The following is a 22,584-nucleotide window of genomic DNA, read 5'->3' as shown; positions in this document are numbered from 1 at the left end:
TCTCTTCGTTAAGTCTTCGTTAAGTTTAACAGAGTAGAGTAGCGGAGAATTTAAATTGAAAAGTAGCAAAACTAAGCAGCGTTAAAATTTTTCAAATCACATATTTTTCATATAAAAATTCTCATATATTAAGAAAGCATCATATTTTTCTAAATAAAAATATTCACTTGTATATAACAGAGTGGCAACGAACCTATTACTTTTATACTTTTTCGCTTGCAATAAATATAGTCCGCAATTTAAATATGCATTTATATAAATAATATATCAGCCCCGAAAGTTAGGCAAACAAATTTTAATTTAAAAATTTCAAATCCTCATTTATACAAACAGATTTTTTCAAACTTTCAACTATAACAATTATATATATAATAAAATTTTAATTAAATACCTATATACTCAGTTTATTAATTTATATAAAGCAAATATTAATTGGGTATTAGTAAATAAAAAATGCTTGCTTTTATACTGTAAACCAATTACTTGATGGTGCCCTTAAAATTTTGTTAAAAGATTTCAATTAATTTTCGCTCTATATCATCTACTCATATATTATTTAAGTTGAAAATGATAATATTGAAAAAATTCAATACTGCATATAATTTTTTAATATTTCTCAATTATTAATAACATTGAATGGTCACATTATGACAATATATAACTATTTTAGTGTACAACAATGTCTTTCAAACTGTCATACGACAGCTAATGCCTACAAAATGCTTGACAATTGACTCACATACCACTGTTCTCGCTGTTTGTATTTACTTCAGATCATTTGTGCACAATTAAAAGATAAAAAATTTTATCTGAAACGTAAAATAAACTTTCAAATATAATGACAATAATGATAATCATTATATATATAAAAAATATACTTTTTGTTAAAGCAGTAAATAGAATGAACACTGAAAATGCAAGCAATTTCACAGAAACACTTATTGTTTACGTTTGACGCATTTCAATGTTTTATGACGTCACCTCACGGTCTCATGCATTTCAAAATATCATAACATTATTAACAACTTTAATATACATATTCAATTTTCATACAATTTGGTACTTATGCAAATTTAATTTATTTATTTCTATACACATATATTTATATACATACATATGTATATAATATGTGATCTACCAGTAACGCTGATAATCACAAAACTTAACTCCTTTCACTTTGCTTCTCGTATTATATGAATATGAATTCGCTTACATACATACCATATGTCAATAATAACAAATTATTTACAAATACAGCTAAATTTATGCATAATTTAATATTAGATAAAAGTGCAAAGATCAACAAAAAATGAAGATGAGCCAATGAATCGTTCAGTGCCATGTTCAATTTCTCATGAACCTTTTAGCTTCAATAATCATTTTTATATGCCAAAAACTGCATTTGAGAAATAGAATAAATAAAAGCAAAAACTAAATAAATATATGTATGTATATGTTTGTATATATAATAATCTCCCACACATAAAATAACAGCAACAATAAATAATCATAGAATTATATGAACAATATCTAAGTAAGTTACTATTAAAAACTGACAGAGAACTGAGAATAGTAAAATACTCTCTAAAGGCTCCTCAGATCATTATTATTTATGATTACCAAAGTCCATTTCTCTGCGTCAAATAACAGGGCTTCAACAAGTCATAGTTAGATATTCCATTTAGCTATGTCTCATGTAAAATGCTTAAATGCAAAATTATTTATATATATAATTTCAAATAGTTGTATATATATAACATATATATTGTTATTTCGTGTAATTTTATCGAACCAGATTTTTTTGCCGCCACCCTCCTCTAACACTAGCTTCATTTCATTTATCAATTATCCGCAATCCAGCATGATATATTAATAGCTTTGTGCACATCATGCTATTCTCGATTATTGGTTTCTATGAATGTTTTATTTAAGATAAAGCAAACGATATACTTTAACAGTCAAAGATATAAGATAGTCGATATTTTAATTGCCTTTTGATATATTCTTTAATGCTATTAGCATCATTGGTAAAATTATAATAAATTCAATTTAAAAACAAATGTCAAAAATTGTTACTTCTTTATGAGCTCAATTATTATAAAAAGTTATTTAAATTTCTGTAAGTGATATTACACGTCCCTTGTCAAGAACTAATAGTTTGCTAAGACGATCGTATTTAACTCATCTTTGGGTTTGTTTACAAAATCCATACAAAATCTTACTATCTACTTACTATTTAAGTTTGCCGTTTTAGTAAACGCTACTCAAAAATTTTCCAATGTTGCAATTATGGATGAAAGTTTTGACAAACGCAAAGAATAAATGAAGCTGAAATTAAAAATTAATTTTAAATAAAACCCAAATTGTAAACCTATTTTTGTAGCCATACTTTCAAATGGATTTTGTACGGATTTTGTATAAAAAAGTAGATATAGTTAAGCACTATAGTGTAAACATAGCATTCTAATAAGGAAACTGTGCTCTTACGTTATATATTATCTATGTTACTCGCATCTAAATTACGTTATAAACAGGTAATTGCTTTAAATTTGTACATACTTTAATTTACACAATAGGAAGAAAATAAGTTAATGTGTCAGTCAATCTCGTTGACCATCTAATTGATGCTATGCGTCCAATATAATTGGTATATGAAAATATTTAATGTTTTAATATATAAATATATTAACTTTAATTGAACATAAAAGAAATTATTTAAATTAATATTATCTAAATAAAATTACAGCAAATTGAATTACAAATACAACGGTTTTAAATACTTCTGGAATTAAATATATTTAAGTCTAGAAGTATTTAAATATTAAAAAAAAAATATAACAAATATAAATTAAATAAAATTTTTTAAATAAATAAATGCTATTATCGCAATTAACTCCTTAATAGTATAACAATTATCTCATTTAAAAATTTAAAATTTTCGAAATTAATAAAAACAAAACAATTACTCAACTTAAACGCCCTGTATATTATGTAAACACATGCTGTATATATATATACATAAGAAAAGATAAATATTTTCACATCAGAAACTACATTTATGCGTATCTCGCAAACGAAGTCTGATCATTTACGTGCATATCAACTTCAGTTCGTATTTTAACGCCAAACGAGTCGGTTGTGTGCTCGGTTAAGAACGTAAATGCGATAAAATAATTTCGATCAAATTTACTTGAGTGTGTGTAGGTTGCAAATATTGCTTTAAATGAATTTAAAAAAAAATAACTAAGCAACAACGCAAGTCAGAAAAGCTATTGACTCTTTTAAAAAAATTTGTGCCGGTTACAAATACTGCTAACAAAATAGGCAAAAAGTGTAATAAAAAAAGAATAGAGAAATTTAAAAAATAGTTTTTATTCGTGTTAGAAAATTAAAATAAATTTTTTTTTTTGTATTTAATACAGAAACAAGTTTCAACTTTTAACAAAAAATGGCAGAGTAAGTTTTGTTCATTAGCCTTTGCGTAGCACATGTCTCATTAATTATTAAAAATTACTAAAATATCTAATGTAAATAAAAAAAATTTTACGATGAATTTTATTGTTTATGGAAGAGTATTCATTTAGAGATGCAATTAATGCAGCGTAAGCTGTGTAGGGTTGCCAAATGTTTTTTATTATTATGAAATTGGTTTTTAAAACTGTAGGGACATTCCTTCTTAGATCATTACATATTTATAATTAATATTATATATTAATTATATATTAATTGAATAATGTATAAAATTATTCATGCTCAAATAATATTATGTATGTATGTTGATCCTTTTTTCGAGTCAGCGCAACTGGGCACTTTTACTTTTTGATAACTGGGGGTACTACAGGGTTCCACCCATCTCATTGACTAATTTATGTATTTCTTATAAGCTTCATGATTATTCAGTGATTGATCTAAGATCTGCGTACCTTCCCGTGTGGAGAGTGATTACTCTAAGATGAGATAGTGCTAAGTAGGATAGTCTGTCAGTTTTCGCATATAACTTCAGGCTATAGATCAGTTTTCTGTTCTTCGTGCTAAGTTTGTTGTGTTTGAAAAGTGGTTGTAAGTATTGTTTATAATATAAAATTTGTTCATCTGTAAAAATACTGAAATTGCTTCATTGTTAATAAATGGAAATGATCATGCATCAGGATAAAACGGATTATTCATACCTTTTTACAATATTAAAATATATGCAGTGAAACAAGCTACTGTTTCAGCGTTTATTTAGAGTACTATTGAATCAAAAACCTTGGCTGAAAGTCGTATAAATCTCGGACATAACACTACAATTCATTATCATAATATGAAAACCACAGGCCACGCCACCTGCAATTAACACCTACACAAAATAGGTATATCCGGCACAAATATTTGCAAATTCTTGTGTCTATGGAAGATCTGATCACCAACTGTAATGCACTAGGCCACAGAAGCAACAAAATATTAGGTGCATACCAAGTAAAGTATGAAGATCTCCAAAAACTCCGTCCAAAGGAGCTGGTTCGATTTCTCGAGATACTAAATGTCTAAATACAAAGGGGTGTACAATAGATCAAGCTGGTCGCAGTGTCGAAAGGCCTTAGCCTAACCCGTATACCATTACAATACAATATGAATACAATATATAGGAATGTAAAGTGAAATTGTAGAGCCGATATGCTTACACATATTCTTTCAAATAATTAATCAGTAAAAATGCGTCTTATATTGTAAAAATATCTGATTAAACGAAAAATAAGTATCATAGCGACTCAATGGTTAAAAATTGCAGATTCGTGTAGTGTCCCAAGCCATACATGTGTCAACTACGATGAAGTCGAGTTAAAAACAATGTATTAGTAATATATACTATGTACTATGATCCAAGTACAGTGGTATTCTGAGAAAATTGTGACAGGGACCATTTGCAGAGTGTGTAATGAAAATATTGACGCAACACTGTAATGGTGTGTCCATATATGCCAAACCAATGTATGACAACTTAGGTAAACTATTTCAGTTCGCACTTCCATAAATGAGAAACTCGTAAGCAAAAACATATGTTACGTGTCTTATAAATATATTATTATATGTATGTACATAGTTATACATGTGTGTACATTTGTTATATATATTAAAACACAACTTGGATTCATGCTAGTTGCAGTTACAAACCATCTGTTTTGCTTGCTATTTATAAGCAGTGAAGTTTTCAGTTTTTATTTAAATTAAGTAGATTTCACCTTTAATCTTTAAATTACGACTGTAAACAATTAAATTTGAGACAAATAGTTTCAATAAAACTTTTCCAGAAATAATAATTAAATTATTGAAACGAATCGTTTAAGCCGGTTTGTAATGGGCTCGTACCCAACTACATCACTGTGTGATTATTTATGATATTGACGAATCTAAAACAGATAATCTTCTTTTCTTATCATACGCGCTTCTCAAAGCGTTGAGGACACACATAAATATATTCTCAATTGCCCAACAAGTTAGTCGTATTCATCTGTCTGTTTCGAAGCCACTATTTTGCCACTAGGCCTGCCCATAATTTAAACGAAGGTTTTCAAAACTTGAACTTATAAAGAACTGTCCATTGTCATAGGCTATTTAAGATTTTAGATACCTTCTCCACATTACGATATTAGAGATTGTAAGTTATGTTATATAGTACTATTACCAACTGTATCAAGTGGCAAACATTTGTAATTACCCAACTCTCGTTTATTTATTTATCGTTTATTAAGTCGATGAATATAAAAGTAGACGATATTTATTTTTCTTTTTTTTAAATGATCCGTACCAAATTATTTAAAATAATAATTTTTTAATGTATTTATACTTTTCAGGTGGCAAAAATTTAAATGTAACTCGTTTATAGGCTGAAGTTTGAATGACTTTACCAATGACATCTAACGATTAGAAGTCTTACTAGTTTTTCAAATTAAATGCTATTGAATTCTTAATTGCAGCGTTTTATTTTTTAAACATTTACTTGCTAGTCATTATTATATGAAAATGCATATTTTTAAGTTGGCAACTTGCTTTGGTATTGACTTTAATTGAAGACTAATATTTTAATTAATAGTTTCTTATTTACAACCGCTAATACTTGCAAATTTTTTTGCATAAAAACCTATAAGTGATTATGACTTAATCAAAAAACCGAATAAGTCTGAAAATATTCAAAGTCATTTAGATAATTATTTTTTGAAGGTTAACTCTAACCTGATGCTGGTGCTTCAGTGGTGTATAAGTTTATTACATGTATTTTTTTCCACGCGTCTATAAAAGATGGAACTCTCATAGATACAATATGATATACATGTTGGCAACATATTTACAGAAAGGGGGGGACCAATGAATTCAAGAAACATAAGGGCCCAATTAAAAAATATTTGAAACTTCAGTCAAACATGTATCAGCAATTTAAATCCAATCCAAAATTATGGAATAATCAGAAACACTACTGTAATCCAGGTAAAAGTACAATCTTTTATAAATCAATATTTATATCATATCCTATAGATTTATAGATTTATTTTAGTTCTAAGATTACATTAAGCTAAGCTAACAAAATCAATTTGGTACTAAAAAAGTTATATCTTTAACATACTTTCAGTTTGTACTTTACTTATGTTTTACTAGAGTTTTACTAGGAATAGCTCGTGGAACAGACCTATAGTAAAAATCTATATAATGCGATTTTAAGAAATACCATTGTCCGAATCATTTCTTAGTCACATAACTGACCTTTTTTTGGTTAAACATTTGCTTCTCACCAGAGTCTCGTACGTCTGCACTACGTCTAGGTATATCTTAGAAATAAGTTCAGAAATTGGTAAAATAAGCTCAGAAATACATTGGTAAAAATTATGTTAAAATAATTGTATGTGCCTATTATTATATACATATTATTCTCCATTATAAAAATGATTGTTAATAAATGCAAGTTCTCACTTATAAATTTAGAATTAATAAATACAGTCGAAGCAACAGAATTTCAGATTTTTACCATTAACTACATACTGGCATAATTTTAAATTATCAATAAACAACTTTATAAAAAAAATTAATATAAATCACAGATTTAAATAATATCTTATCTAAAATTTTTAGTCTTGATTATAAATTAATTGTGCCGTAATCACTGATAGGGTTTAAATCGTATATAAATGTGGATAAGAATACTCTATTCACAGTACAATTGTAACGCGTCATAAAATGCTAAGTTAGTTTTCTCAAAATCATTTAAAAAAGAAATAATAAAAATAAAATCTTATCAATACATTATTATGTTGAGGCTAGATGAGTCAGTGCGCTTGAGCACTTTTACTCTCTATTAACTGCGAGGTTTCTTTATAACCCCTTTCTACGCCTTGACTGAATTATAGTTTATCACTTCATCAGACTAAGCCATAATTAACCTCAGATCTGCATACCTCCCCGAGAGCCTGTAACCATTCTGAGAATCGATAACGCGCTGTTGGTAAGCCTGCCAGTTTTCGTAAAAATTTCAGGGCTCTATCGTTTGTGTATTTTTGATGAGAATTTGCGATGTCTTTTCAGTCTTAACTTATAATTTAAAAAACTTCAGAAATTTAAATGTCTTTAATTGTGAATAACAATTATGAAAGGTTTTCTACTACTAATATAATTTATGAAACTATTGTGTTGTTTTCTAGTGCTGTTAGCTGACACTTCTCTTTTATTTAATTTATTTTTTTTTCATATTTCTTTCTTTTAATGCAGTCACCAGTAATATAGGTAGCCACTGTAACTGCTTTTTCCCTTTATTTATTTATAGTGCTGTTAATTGGCATTTTGATTGCTGTTTAATTAAGTGCACAATATATAATTTATTTGAGTTAAATTTAGCGCTTATTAATGAAACCGCTAAGTAAAAACTTATATGTATTAGATACATAGGTTTAATATTTTTAATGGATTATAATATGTATATATGTTTGATTAAAATGAGAATATTTACTGTATAATTGATATGAAATTAAAATTAACTCAACGTTAAGAGTATATCCAAAACCTCCAGCAGCTATAGCAAACAAAAGCAATTTGTTATTAACGATAAAAATAAGATAAACAAACAATTAATTATTTAATTTAATTTAATTTATAATTTCATTTGGTGTCATTTAGTTTTAGTGTCATTTCTTAATACTTTTATTCCTTCTCTAATCAACGGAATTTTGGTTGTCATACTAAAAAGTAAAGGAATTTGTATTTATTTTTTACTTTTGGATTGATGTTACTTTTTAATATTAAATAAAATTTTGATTATTCAGGCTCTCTGATGCTGTTTGATTTTATTTTGTTTATCAAAAACTTGTTCTAATACAAGCGATCAAGTTCGTCGATTTACCAAAGCCGGAAGATGATCATACCAGAGAGAGAGAGAGGTTGAGAGAAAATAAAGAGTAACAATCAAACATGTGTACGGGCACTGACCCCTAATTAAAGTGCAATGCCTTTTACCATATATAATATAAGAAATAAACCAAAATTAAAATAATTTCGACATTAGAGTTAGGTATATAAAATATATTTTAACAAAAGCAATACAAACCCGAGGAAGTAAAAAAATAGCACCAGTAGCGGTTATCGAGATGGTCGATAGTTAACTGTCTTAGTTAAAAATTGTCTTAGTTAAAAACATCCTAATATTTCCAAACTATACTGCGCCACTATCTAGCTATTAAGCAAGTCCGCATATCAGATTTTCATTGTCCATTTCTAATTCGTAAGGTAGCTTTTGCTTCCTTAAGATCAAATAAATCAACATAGGCTAATGTGTTTGTAATAATAACCCATTAAAAAACAAACAAGAAATATATATTATTAGTTACAAAATAACGTTTTCTATTCCTTATTTCAAACCAAGGAAAAAAACAGTGAGTATATCCAGAGGCACTTTCATTACACTGGTAGTAAGCCCACTCACTGATATTAAGTTGGAGACTCATTGATGTACAAGACTTAAGGCTTTCAGTGCCGCCTTTTGACGTATTTTTGTTTTTATCCGTTTGTTGCAAATAAGATAAACTGTTTTAACTACACAGCCTATGTGAATATCTTTTAAGTGTCATTCTTCCCAGAAGGGAATAATGTTTACATAAATTAATATACTCTTGACTTCTTTAAGCCAATCCTACCGACAAGAGTAGTGGTATCACTTACAGGTTCATTACATCTAAGTTCCCTCATATAAATTGGTAAAGAACTGATAAATATAACAGGCCCACTTTGTAAACTATTTACAAAGGCCCACTATCGGTACTACTTCAACTGTTATTTTCTTCTGTTTTTGTAATGTATGGTATGTCAGCATGATTAGGTACTATATATATGTAACGAAGTACCGATTTGAGCCTACTGTGAAATAATTTATTTCCATTTTAATTTTTTTAATTAAGATTTTAAAAGAACAACAAAAAAAATTCACTTTATATACCAAAGTTTCATCATTTTAATTATTAATTAAAAAGTTTTTATCAGCTTGATATAAAAATGCTTACATTTTTATAGAGAGGGATCAGTTAGAGAACTATTTGGTTTCGAGTTCTGATTGTTACTTATATGTAAAAGTTTTGCTTGGATGATATTGGCAATATCAATAGTTTATGTTTTAAAAAAATTATTGAAGATAATTTCGTTAGAGAGGACAAAGTAGACTTAAAGATACATACGTATATATTATTTTATATAACAATATCTTTAAGATTTATCAATTTCCATTGAATTCAAATTCAAACTCGCAGAAACATCTGTTCCAATTAATACCCAGCTTATGGGACTATATACGTTAATAGTAAATAATTAAATATAGATAAAATATAGATATATGAAGTTATTGTCTGCACTTCAGCTTAACAGAAACATATTGTGACTAACAATTATTGATTATGAACAAATTTTGAATTTCGTTTTTTTTTTATTATTTTCTTTTCTTAGTATTATATAACATAGTCAATTTCATATTGTCTGTTTTTTTTTTGTCATAATGAAATTGTTGGAAGAAATATGGATATGGACGATAAACCGCAAGAGTAAAAACAGAGAGCAAATCACTATTGCCCGCAGCTGTAAATTATTAGTGACCATAAACACATTATACGTTATTATTAATAAATTATAGATTTGTGCAGCACCGAAAAAAGGGGATTCACATAATTATACTCGTATGGAGATTTTATATATTATACAATATGCAAATTAATTAAAATTTATTAGAAGGAAAGTTTTCAACCATTTCACATTATGAAATACTTTCGAAAACTATCGTCTGCTTTAAAATCAAGCGACAAATCAAACTTTATTTTTTTTTTTATAATTTAAAAAAAAACGCCTTTCCACATACTACACTCGTGTTGAGAAATGTCTCTTTTATTCATTTTTATTATTTCCAAAACATTTTCCAAGTTCGTCTGTGGGAATTATGATCTAATCATGCAATTCCGTTATCAAATAATACAATAGAAACCAAACTTGGTTAAGACCAGAAGTCAACTTCGCATTAAGTTAACATTAAAACAATACTTCATGAGCTACACTTGCGTGCAAGAAAAAGACGCGTCTTTCCGTTAAAGCCCATTATTCAAAGACTATGTAAGTGCATACTATGTTACATGGCATTGTCTAAAATATGATTTGTTTGTTTTAATTATTGTTTTTTAAATTTTTTCATTTTAATTTACATATTTATTAGAGCAAAAAACTGATGAACTTCCTTCCTATTGAAGTTCATTAAAATGGAATTTATTCGAAGCGTTACGTGAGTAGTTATATTATTTGAATTAAAATGAATTCAGAATATGCAAACGCAATAATTATATTGCGTTTTTTTAATTTTAATTAAGTGATAATTCAATGCCGGCTAATTAATTTTGTTGCGATTTCAATATTCACTGGCAAACACTGGCATATGCAAGGATACATACCATATATACAGTACTGCAGTCCACAATTATGGAGATCAATAAATTTGTAATTACTGCCAAAAGAATAAACTAGTCTTTTCGTAATTAATGTCTTTCATTTTTCCATGATTTGAGTCTTGTCTTGCAGAGCACTTTGAAGATATAGTTTAAAAAGTGAACCAGGGTCAAAAGAAAGAATTTATGTCTGAACTGTAGTACAATAACTAATGGCGATTATTGTTCTTATTATTTTATATAATGCAAGAAATTTGGCTCTTGTGTTGAACTTCATTCCCATTAACTCTTCAACATCGTTACAATTCGAAAAATTAATGTGGTTTTTGAAATTAAATCTTAGGCAGCCTGTTAAGTAATAACCTGTTAAATGGCAACTCTACTTTAGTTTACCTGTTTTTGTATATTTATATATTTGTATGGTACATTTTGTAAGTCAATAGACCCCACTCCTATATGGCGGCAGTAAGAACTGGAATATAATTGCTGGAAAACCATTCAACGACCAACTCATGCTAGGTTTTGCGAGTATTCCGATCTAATCCATTTAAGTAAATCGCGTTATGGTTCAGAACTAACCAATGTTCAAATACGAATGAAATAATGAGTCGGAAACATAAATGACATTAATATACTCGTTATAGCACGGTAGAAAATAGTTTTTGAAAATAAATCTGAGGGAGAAAATCCGGACATTCATGCAACACAAAGAATCCAAAAAGAAGTCGAGTTGCAACTTTATGAGAATAGCTGGAGTGAATAGCGAACTATTCAATGAGAGTTGTTTATTAAACCTACGTTCTTTATAGGAACTTTTAATGATTTAAAATCAGTATATATAAAATAAAAAGTTATGCATTGTGAGCTGCAATCGCTTAATTGGTTCGATTCGAAAATAAGATGCTGTATTTAATCAACTTTAAGTCACAAGATTTGTGATCCAATGAACTTTTTAAGTTGAATCCTACCATCGCAACATCAAGATATTATTTGCCCTGATCTATGCAAAACTGTATTAAATATCCGGACATATGCGTCAGGAAAACTAGAATAATGGTTCTAATTAAACAATAGGAAAAGGTGTTAGGAAACAATGGACAATGTATAGATTTATAATACTCTGTTTAAATCTAAAGATAATAATTTTTTTTGTTATTTATTTGCCTTGAGTTTTAAAGTTATTTAAAAAAATCGCACTTGTTCTTAATTGCATTTTTTAAAGCCGGTTTCATTGCACAAATACATCAACATTAATTAAATAAATAAATTTTAAAAAATTACTCTTGTATTCCTTCCCCGCTAAAATATCGTGACATCTATTATATACACAATTTCTACGATTATTACAACGATAAATGTTTTAAAATTGCACTTTTTAGCTTTGAGTGCTCCATTAAACGCACTTGAACTCTTGATGTGCACTGTAGTCGCACTTCATTTGAATATTGAAATCATGTGCCTGCGGCAAAAACAAAGTACATGTGCCCATTAAAGTAACTACAATATCCGAAAACTCCCGAAAGGCCATAATTTAAATTTATTTTCACTTCATAAAGATGAGGTATAAATAATTAAATACGCGTACTTCATTAAAAATTATCAGTCATAAAAGGTAAAAAAATCTGCCCGATGCTTTTTTATTGCTCCTTAGCTCCTCCTTCAGTAACTTGATCCTGCGGGTATATTTTTGTAAGCAGTTTGGTTAATATTTTCAAGTATCCTAAATGTGCGTTGAGATATTCAATAAAATGTTGTAGTATATAATTTGCACTTCCCTACTCCATAAAAACAAATGATTGTACTTTAACTTGTATTTAAATGTAATATATTCTAATTTACTGCAGTTGTTAATATCAAAGCAATTACTATTTAATTGATCTGATTTTACAACTATAGATTATCATAATATGTTATGTTATTCAGTTAAAACTGCAATTATATTAAATATTGTGTATTGAAATTTACATATAATAATTAAATGTAACAATTATTATTACATACAACAAAAATTATTTGTAATTAATTTAAGAATAATAATATTTCATTGATTAGATTAAAGACCTGATTACTGAGAGAGTCATTACTCATACTAACTCATACTAATTAATAATTACTAACTCATAGCGACCCTACCATGAACTATGATATCACAACTGACGAGACCTTACATTCTTATAGAGCAGAATATATTATCTCTTAATGCTGAACACTTTCGTAAGAAAGAGAGAGAGGAGAGAGAGAGAGAGAGCTGATGACATAATTGCATAATAAATCACTTTGCTTCCGAACAGAGCTGGACAACTGCAATATTTATGGTCTCTTCCTTTCCTTCATCTCTACAACTTAAACAATATTCAATATTCTGTTTGAAGAACTTCCGATCTAAGAGCATGACTACCAAATATCAGGTAACCTATTATTATCATACTTGATGCGACAACTTGGTCGCTTGCTATCACACATCATGCACTGTCGACATTACTTTGAACACTCATCAGCAAAAAATACAGCAAATAGAGTACAAATTAAAATCATGCGTGCATTTAAACGATGTTTTCGCTTCCATGCCTTAGAACAGAATGAAATTTGCATGGAAGCCGACTAAAATCCGATTGTTTACGAAAAAAAAGCGAACAAGAGTGACGATAAATCAAAATATTTTGATTTCCATCAGTCTGCTCGTTATTCCTGCAAATATTGCTATTGCACATGAGACTTGGGATCAAGGTGTATGCATGCATCTCAAAAAGTCTCTTTACAAATTGAGGATACTCAACCTTCTCATGGTGATTCCTGTTTTAAACATAGCAACCGAGTGTTCAGCGGTATAACTTTTCAACAACATCTGGTTATTAGGGAAATAACAATTGCCACATAACGATTGGAGCAGGTTCGAAGGCCCGGGATCTAACAACTTTTATGCAAGCTACCGAAATAGGATGCTTTGGTCTAATCAGCCACTGTATTTGACTTCTAAATGATTCGAGTATTTACAAGAGCAGCTTCGGATAGGAATGGAACGAATGGGTAACGACGTAGGGGTGTCTGGAATGCATATGTGAATAGACTAAGTTCTTGAATTGTGATTATAATTTATAGAACATGTCATAATAATACATGAGACTTAGCACAAATTTCGCATTTCAACGTACTAAATATGATGTGTAATACCCGCTTAAGTCACAACCTCAGCAATGTTTCGGTCATATTAACCTAGACTTTAGACAAATACATTCGTTCGACTAGGATGGTTTGATAATACTTTTTTTCAATAATAATTAACAAATATAGATAGGAATTCCTAGGCCTATTCTATACTTTTGTTTATCATTCATTGAAGCTATTAAATATTGAAAATAATGACATGACTATTGGTAATAGATAGCCGTATGTATACATATATTAATTCGATTCATTTCCTACAACGTATAGCTCGTACAGTTCGAATGAAATAACACCTTATACAGATACTCGTATATGTATAAGCACAAGAGACTTATATAACAAACGTGTACAAACTGTCCTATTACTGATTTCACTGTAGAGCTGTGATAGTTCAACTGCGAATCAGCTGAGTAACTGTGAACCATTCTCTTAAAGTTATAGCAATAAGGCTCAGTTAGACGGTACGTAACGTAAGAAATTAATTAATTAAATTAAGCGAAAAGCACAACCAACCAAACTTGTTTGTTTGATAGAAACGAAATAAACATAGTACACCGTTTTTGTTTATTTCGTTCCTATCAAATACGCAGATTTGGTTGGTTGTGCATTTCACTTCGAATTAATTTCTTACGTTACCTACCGTCTAACTGAGCCTTAAATAGCATGATCGGTTTTAAAGATTTTTAACGTCGTTATTATGAGAATAAATTTATGTGGAGATATATCCGCCCTCTCTCTCTCTCTCTCTCTGTCTCTCTTTGCCTTTCGTAATAAATACTTTAATATTTACAGGACAGTCGAAAATATATACGCAATCAAAATTTTCTCTTGCTTTTGCAATTATCAAAACTACAAATCTTTTAAGCTACTTATTAGCAGCAGTTAAATAAATTTTCATCGCAAATCACACTGTAAATTATCTTAAATCTGACATTGAGCTTCACGCCCTTTTCTCAAACAAAGGCGCTGATGAATGCTGAGCATCCATTAACTACTGTAAACAGAATCCGTGACTTGTCTTGAAGTTTCGATTTCAATTTACTCACAATTTAATTATACGCAATTTACAGGTACGAAAACTCACTGAAATTTAAAATAATGATTGTAAAAATTGTTGTTAACTGAAATAGGCGCAAGGGTGGGTCAAAGTCAAAATTTAAAAATCGGAAAATTTAAGTACATGAAGGTTAATTGCTTCGTTATTGGTAACTGCTGTAAAGTATCTTAACTGAAAATAATTTTCATTTTTTTTTGGTAAAAAATTTCGTTGAAAACCTGTAAACCAAGTCAGTGCTGATCAGATAGAGATCACAAAAGATCTGGTTTTCTGTACAGCAGCAGAGCGACTCTTCAGCTAATTTTTTCCTAAAACTTCCGATATGTAAATTATTTCCAAATAAAAATGTAAACACGAAAAAGTATTTTACAATTCAATTCAATCTCAACAGCAAATAAAGCAGCACAGACAAATTTTGTATCTGAGTTCACATATTTTCAACGGTGAAAGTTTTTTTATTTGATTTATTTTCAACAATAAAATTCGTTAGCAAATCGAGATTTTTGTTACGACATGAGTCGCTGACTCCACGGAGTCAAAATGGTGTTACAGTAATAGGAGGAAGAGCATTCAGTCCAACCATATATGCAATAATTGTAATGCATCGACAAACAAAAGATAGAAGACTCAAATTACGTGGAATGCATATACAGATGTACAGAACAGAAACATCTAACCTTTCTAGGTTTCAAGAAGAATAATTTCTTTATAAAGAATTATTTAAAATACTGAACGCATATTTTTTCACAGATTTTCTAATAACAATGACCCTTTGATAATATTATAAAGCTGTTCTCTGTTAGATCAACAAGATATTTTTGAAAAACACTGTCTTAGAAAAAGTACTCGTATTGCATATATAAATTTACATATAGTTTTCATTGCCTTTGTTTACCTATTACCTAGTAGAGTCAATTAGACTTAAGAATAGTCTTCAGTTTACTCAACGCATTTTGTTATACTTTTATAGGCATTAATAAAAAAATTTTTGTGTAAATATTTCAAAAAATTCATTTTACAAATATTTGAACAATGAGCTGAACGATATTTCTATAAGTTTTTAGCTGTTTCTAAGAACTAGAAATAGTGATTTCAAAAAATTGAGCTTCAATTTGCCAAAGTAGCAAAAGCATGCTCCACACTTGTCTATCTCTTTGCTCATTCCTTTGCTTTCAAGGAAAGGATTGATTATACTGCGACACCAAATAGCTGTTCCGGAAGTGTTCGGTATTTCGTTTCTGAAGTACTCATAATTGTTATCAAGTACCTTTCAGAACTCTTGTAAAATTTCTGCTGTTCGAGGTACCAAGGTTGCTTCTGCTTCTAAACCCAAGATTAAGTTTCAATAATAACGTCTCCTTTATAATTTAAATCAAATAAATTTTAGACTTTAAAGCTGGGACAGTATTCTTTCAAAGAAGACCCAGGTCTGTCGTTATGTCTGTCTGTTCCAAAATGTTTTTTCAGTACAGGAACTACATTGAAGCGTAAGAGATAACCAAGGCATTTTGTTTGCTTTGTGATTTCCTGATTTTAGAGCAGACCGTGTTATATGCATAATGTAATGTACGTATTTTTTGGGTAACATTTACTCCATCATTTCTAAATTATTCTGTTCATACTGCCAATTACTAACTAGATTTACTGAAATTCCACCATACACCTTTTTTATAATACTTTAAATCACAGTCAGTTATCAAGCTCATATATTAAAAATTCTACAAATCTCTATCTTTCCTTTTTAGAAATATATCTACGCCTGTTAAAGACTTTTATGCTGGTCGTAATGTCTTCATTACTGGAGCTACAGGTTTTGTTGGTGTAACTATTATAGAGAAATTGTTACGTGATATACCCAACATTGCCACTATATACTTATTAATGCGCCCCAAAAAGGGAAAATCTGTAGAACAACGTTTAGAAGATATAAAAAATAATTCGGTATTTGATAAATTCAAAGAATCAAAGTTGGAATCACGTTTCTCAAAGCTTGTACCGATCGAGGGAGATGTTGGTGAAGAACATTTAGGAATCTCCGAAATCAATCGTCAAATTTTAATTGAAAATGTGCATGTAGTATTCCATTCGGCTGCTACTTTGGATTTTTTCCAAACTCTTAAGACAACAACAAATATCAATTTGCGAGGCACAAGACGTGTTGTTGAACTATGCAAGCAAATACAAAATTTACAGGTAAACTTTATCTAAACAATATCAAAAAGTTACGGTCTCGATGAAGTCTAACCCGATTTATGAATGAATGTAATTCTTTTTAGGCACTTGTGCATGTTTCCAGCGCTTATGTTAATTCATATATAACTGAAGTGGAAGAAAAGTTATATCCATCACCAGATGATCCCGAAAAGGTTATACATTTAGCTGAAACACTTACTGATGAAGCTCTTAAAGATTTGGAACCGAAGTAATAAAACTGTTATATCATTTAAGTATTTTAAAACTTAATGATAACGTATTCTTTTTCAGACTACTTAAAGATCATCCCAATACTTATACATTTACAAAACATCTCGCAGAACATGAGGTGGCTAACGTAGCTAAAAGTTTTCCATGTGGCATTGTACGTCCCAGTATGAGTAAGTTCCCAGTAATGTCTTTTTTACACACAATTATAAATATTCATTCAATTTCAAATTTTATGAATAGTTACGCCTGCTTGGAAGCAACCTATACCAGGTTGGACTATATCTAAAAATGGTCCACAAGGTTTCTTTATGGGCGCTTCAAATGGTATTCTACGTCGTTTGCCATTAGATCCATCTATAATTATGGATTATATACCGGTTGATGTGGTAGTCAATGCAATTATTACCACCGGATATTATGTTAATGCGCTGAAGTGAGTAACTATAAATACGTTTTAAAATAACATAGTAATAAAAACATTATTATATTATATTACTATTATATTATATTGCTATTATATTATATTGCTATTATATTATATTGCTATTATGGCCGTGTGCGTGTTCGAGTAAATTGAGGTAAAGTAAATTGAAATTTCCTAGGGATTTCTTACACTAAGTGAAGTGTAAATATTTATTTATTTATAGCACTTTATTATTATTTATGTTTAAAAGTTTTCAAATTTATTTATTAAACATCTTATAAAATTTTCACAATGGTAATATTTAATTTTTATCTAATTTACCCTACTCAAAATTCTGGTAAATACCAACATTCGCTGTCATACTGACAAAATTTACTAATTCCCTCAGTTTACCATCAATCGAACTCACACACGACCTATATTATATTATGCTCCGGTGTATTGCTTAAAAAATTGCGCAAAATATTAGCTTGGCAATCATGTTTATTCACTTGCCTAGAAATATGCTACATAACTTTCTGCTAATATTTCTACTCAAGTGGTAAATTTGTACAGCTTGTCAGCTAAGCGATATGGTTAAGTGCGCTAACGTTTCAGTATTCATTAGAGAAACACTTGTGCCTGAGTTCGAATCGCGCGATAGTCCGTTGTATTGAAGAAAAATATTTGCGAAGAAAATTATGAGAATAAAAAGGCCTTTCAAACAAAAAACTGCTTCATAGAGTTTTTCCCATTGATGGAATTATGCTACTTAAAATGAAGAGGCTAAATTAATGTTAGAGGAAATCTGCCTTCGGTGGCCCAATAATACCCAGTTGGGTGAACTGTCATCCTCGATTTCCCCTACATGATTTTTTTTAATTTAAAAATAAAATTTTTCTCTTCGTTTTATTTATTACTGGCTTTTTTTCTAATTAAATAAAAATTGGTTAATAAAAATCACGAGAAATATTTATGATTTATACTGAAAATAATTCCAATTCGTTTCGTTTAATGACAAATCGACTAAATTTCCTAGTGAAAAATGTTAATATATTTTTTTTTTAAACAAATAAATATGACAAAATGTTTTAGTTTTGATCTGCGATGAGTAATTGTATGAAAGTTTAAATCTCTATTTAATATATACTCATAATATATAGATTTTATACTGCTTTTTCGGGACTAAAACATATGAGTTATATCTCATAGAACATATGAGTTCTAATATATATTTAAAGTTTATTAATATATTTATATGTATTTCAGAATTAAAAATGGCAAACCAGCGGAATTACAGATATTCCATTTAACTTCAAGCACCTATAAGCCATTCCGTTTTGAATTATTAATAAATAAAATTAATCGATTCCTGCATGACTATCCATTGGTTTCAGCAGTTTGGTAAGTGGTATTTTTATATTTATTAAATGTTAATTTTTACACTGAAATCGTCTTTGTTTATAGGTATCCAAATCTTAAGCTAGTACGTAGTCTCTTCCTGTTTCGCTTGGGCGCCATATTATTTCATTTCATTCCCGGTTACATATTGGACTTTGTGACAAAACTGAGTGGTGGTCGACCAATGTAAGTTTACTTTAATGCTTATGTGGTGTATGATAATTTATTATTATTTAATTGTATTAATTAATACATACCTTATATTATAAAAACTTTGAATATTTACATAAATTATAATTTAGGAGACTAACAAAGCTAAATATTTTTAATTCCTTACTATTAAATTAAATGCTTACACATGATAATAACCTATACTAATTATTTTATAAACTACTTTCTTTTCAATTGTATATATTATAAAAATATTTAAGAGTAACTCGAATTTATTTAATTCGTATAGAATTATTCTATATATACACAATAGTAAATACCGAGACAATTTAAGAATAGCAGCAATGTGAATTTGTTATAAAATTTTCTCTTTAGTTTTAAAATTTACATTTAATATTCAATTATTTTCAACATTAACCTAAGTTTAAAAAGGGAGATTAGTAACACAAAATTCTACCATAAGCTTAAGCAATTCTTTCACATCTTTACCGGCGAGGTAACGTCCAATATCAGTTATGAAAAGTAGCTAAAAGCAGAATAACGAAATGAAATATGAAAACTACGCAGATTGTCACTACCGACAATTGTCACTACAACAAAGTATCACAAGGGCTGCGAGGACGGCGAGTCACTCGTCGAGTTTGACGACGAAGTATCGCACAACCCTCTCACAAGACACTACATCGGCAGATATTTGTCGTCTACAAGAACAACTACACACAGTCACAATAAAAAAAGACCATTATAATGAAATGCTATGTAGAGTCCTGACTTATACGAGCACTTCAATTTACTTAAAAAATTATAAATAATTTAGATTTAAAATAAAATAAAAAAAAATTTATTTAATTATTATAAAATACTAAATACAAATATATTCAAATAAATAATGTATAAAATTTATTACTTATAATATTATAATTCTTAAGTATTCCTAATAAAATGCTTTATGATTTTTTCTTTACTTTTCTTCAGTTGAGTGAGTTCCAATATTTTTGTAATAACACAATAACTAGTAACTGTGTAACATTTATGACTAATTAAAATTTATATTATTATTTATATAATAATTTCTTCAAATATTAATTTTTCTACATTTTCAGACTTGTGAAGTTACACAAAAACGTATGGAATTCGTTAAGTACTCTGGAACGTTTCATTTTTACGGAATGGCATTACGATAATAGACGCGCGCTTGAAATGGCTAAAAGTTTGGATAAACTGGACCAAAGTATCTTCTTCCTTGATATTGGTGAGTTAAGTTGGGATGAATACTTCCAGAACACAATCTTGGGTGTGCGCCAATACTTAAGCAAAGAATCACCAAAAACCTTAAATGCTGCAAGAAAAAAAGATAAAGTGTGAGTAAAAAACGAAATAAGCTGTTGAGCAAAAATTATTAATAAATATTTCCTACTTTCAGACTCCTGGCAATGCACGTTGGCTTGCAATTAGCTTTCTATTACGGCTTCTTCAAATTAATCATTCTCTTGTTTGGCATATCCAATGCAAAGGCCGCATTATTGTTGCCTGTGGTTTACTACTTGTTGGGATTACTTTAATTGAATAAATAAATTAGTTATAATTCTAAGTTATTAATTCAACAGGCTTCAATGTTTTTCTTCTTCATAATTTATATTTATACACAAATAGTTTTAGCTCTGGTTTAAAATAAACAATTTGTATGGTGTAGCTTTATTCGTTTTTTTTTCTCTAAGTTATAAGTATTTTGTTACGGCATTTTATTATTTTTTCAACTCAAAAATTTTTTTTTTCGGTCTTTGGCATATTCTTACTTTGTTAACATCGCTGCCTTTTCTTTATCCAATTTCTTCTGACCCATTTCGGCTAAGATTTCCTTGTGACGTTCTTCAGCACGTTTTTGTTTAAATGTACGCTTCTTCTTTTCCATTTTGGGTTTCAGTTTATTAAGGCCACCTTCTGCTACCCAATCGCGCAATGTTTCTGGCATATCAATGCTCTCAGGTATATCAATATAACGTATGGACTGATTTCGTACATGATAATTATCAAACGAATACTGCAGACCGTCACGATCAATGAGCACAACATCCGTGAGACTAATATTCATTTGGCTAATAAAAAAAATGTTTAAATAAAAAAATAATACAGTGTAGTGTTGTTTTACCCGTCAGCGGATTCAATGCGTCCAGCCACTGAAATTTCATTGCGAAGTTCAATAAGTACAGCACAGCCAGTCAATAAATATGGCACCGAACTAAGAGTGTTTGATATCAAAAATTTGTCTGCTTTAGATTCCATAGTATTTTGTTTTAAATTGTGCACAAATATTCATATTAACCTCCGGTAAACAAACTCCCTCTCAAATTTACACTGATGCAACTAGTGTACAGCAATATACTACACAACGATTACACTTCAAATGTCAAAGTTTTGCACCTTAACACATTAGAACGAGAAGTACACATGAAATAAAATTAAGCTATGTGCACACTGCTACGATATGATACGGTCTAGCCCAATATCGTACGACCTGCGCTACTAACGCAGACAACTGTGACAGACGATATGTACACTGCCTAGTGTTTAATGTTCTACGATTTTGTACACGTCAGTTATAATTTTAACTGACATTTCAAATTATTCTTGATTTTGATAGCATAGAAAGTTCAAATCAAAAAGACTAGAGAACTGAAAATGGAATTGAATCGCAATTTCTATAAAATGAAGTTCATTTTAACTTGAACAGTTCACCGTAGTGCAGTACTGTGCAGTAAAAACTTATGTTATTGCGAATAGTTTTGAGGAATGTCTAAAATTTGAATTTTTTGTTATTGCAGCTGTCTCCCAAGCAATTCAGTATAATGGAGTACTATTCAAGGGAATAGCAAGGGAAGAGTGAGACTTGTTACCTGGGAGTAATAGGCGTGCATATATAAACAAAAACTCCACTAGTCGCAAAGGCAAAACCAATATTTTGTGAATATAAGTTGTAATTTAACGTCACATTTTTCAGACGGAAGTAACTATTCTATTTAATAGAAAAT

At 29.2% G+C, this 22,584-nt stretch overlaps 3 protein-coding genes across 4 annotated transcripts in view; 2 read left to right on the top strand and 1 right to left on the bottom strand.

The window, feature by feature from the left end:
* LOC119684897 (putative uncharacterized protein DDB_G0292292) overlaps window positions 1-22,584 on the top strand; it is a gene marked incomplete at its 3' end in the record, with an annotated part of 137,368 nt that overhangs the window by 18,504 nt on the left and 96,280 nt on the right. The gene's annotated exons all lie outside the window — the stretch shown is intronic.
* LOC119684953 (putative fatty acyl-CoA reductase CG8306) lies at window positions 3,107-21,239 on the top strand. 2 transcript variants are annotated; one of them, XM_038099114.1, is made up of 10 exons: window positions 3,107-3,333; window positions 3,423-3,456; window positions 16,902-17,349; window positions 17,433-17,578; window positions 17,641-17,750; window positions 17,821-18,013; window positions 19,253-19,387; window positions 19,451-19,570; window positions 20,659-20,916; window positions 20,979-21,239. In XM_038099114.1, exons 2-10 carry the CDS (start codon window positions 3,449-3,451, stop codon window positions 21,115-21,117), a joined length of 1,557 nt encoding a protein of 518 aa, XP_037955042.1. In that variant the 5' UTR covers window positions 3,107-3,333; window positions 3,423-3,448; the 3' UTR covers window positions 21,118-21,239. The 2 variants fall into 2 exon arrangements, with proteins under 2 accessions (XP_037955042.1, XP_037955043.1); XM_038099115.1 differs by having other exon boundaries at window positions 3,129-3,200.
* LOC119684958 (U6 snRNA-associated Sm-like protein LSm2) lies at window positions 20,792-21,957 on the bottom strand. Its single transcript, XM_038099119.1, has 3 exons — window positions 21,705-21,957; window positions 21,352-21,651; window positions 20,792-20,894 (listed from the first exon to the last, which is right to left on the bottom strand). The coding sequence occupies exons 1-3, from the start codon at window positions 21,836-21,838 to the stop codon at window positions 20,888-20,890; spliced, it is 441 nt and encodes a 146-aa protein (XP_037955047.1). The 5' UTR covers window positions 21,839-21,957; the 3' UTR covers window positions 20,792-20,887.

The sequence above is a fragment of the Teleopsis dalmanni genome, chromosome 2 (assembly GCF_002237135.1).
Source record: "Teleopsis dalmanni isolate 2A chromosome 2, ASM223713v2, whole genome shotgun sequence".
NCBI lineage: Eukaryota > Metazoa > Arthropoda > Insecta > Diptera > Diopsidae > Teleopsis > Teleopsis dalmanni.
The sequence above is the reverse complement of the archived record's forward strand: the minus strand, read 5'-3'. Positions and strand labels throughout refer to the sequence as shown.

What these genes read in the sequence shown, in the direction of transcription:
- LOC119684953 (XM_038099114.1), top strand. An exon ending in CTTAAAGATTTGGAACCGAA is followed by an intron (nt 17,579 to 17,640) that starts GTAATAAAACTG and finishes ATTCTTTTTCAG; the next exon opens with ACTACTTAAAGATCATCCCA. An exon ending in CATTGTACGTCCCAGTATGA is followed by an intron (nt 17,751 to 17,820) that starts GTAAGTTCCCAG and finishes TTTTATGAATAG; the next exon opens with TTACGCCTGCTTGGAAGCAA.
- LOC119684958 (XM_038099119.1), bottom strand. Translation starts at nt 21,838, where the DNA reads ATGGAATCTAAAGCAGACAAATTTTTGATATCAAACACTCTTAGTTCG. An exon ending in CGCATTGAATCCGCTGACGG is followed by an intron (nt 21,652 to 21,704) that starts GTAAAACAACAC and finishes TTTTTTTATTAG; the next exon opens with CCAAATGAATATTAGTCTCA.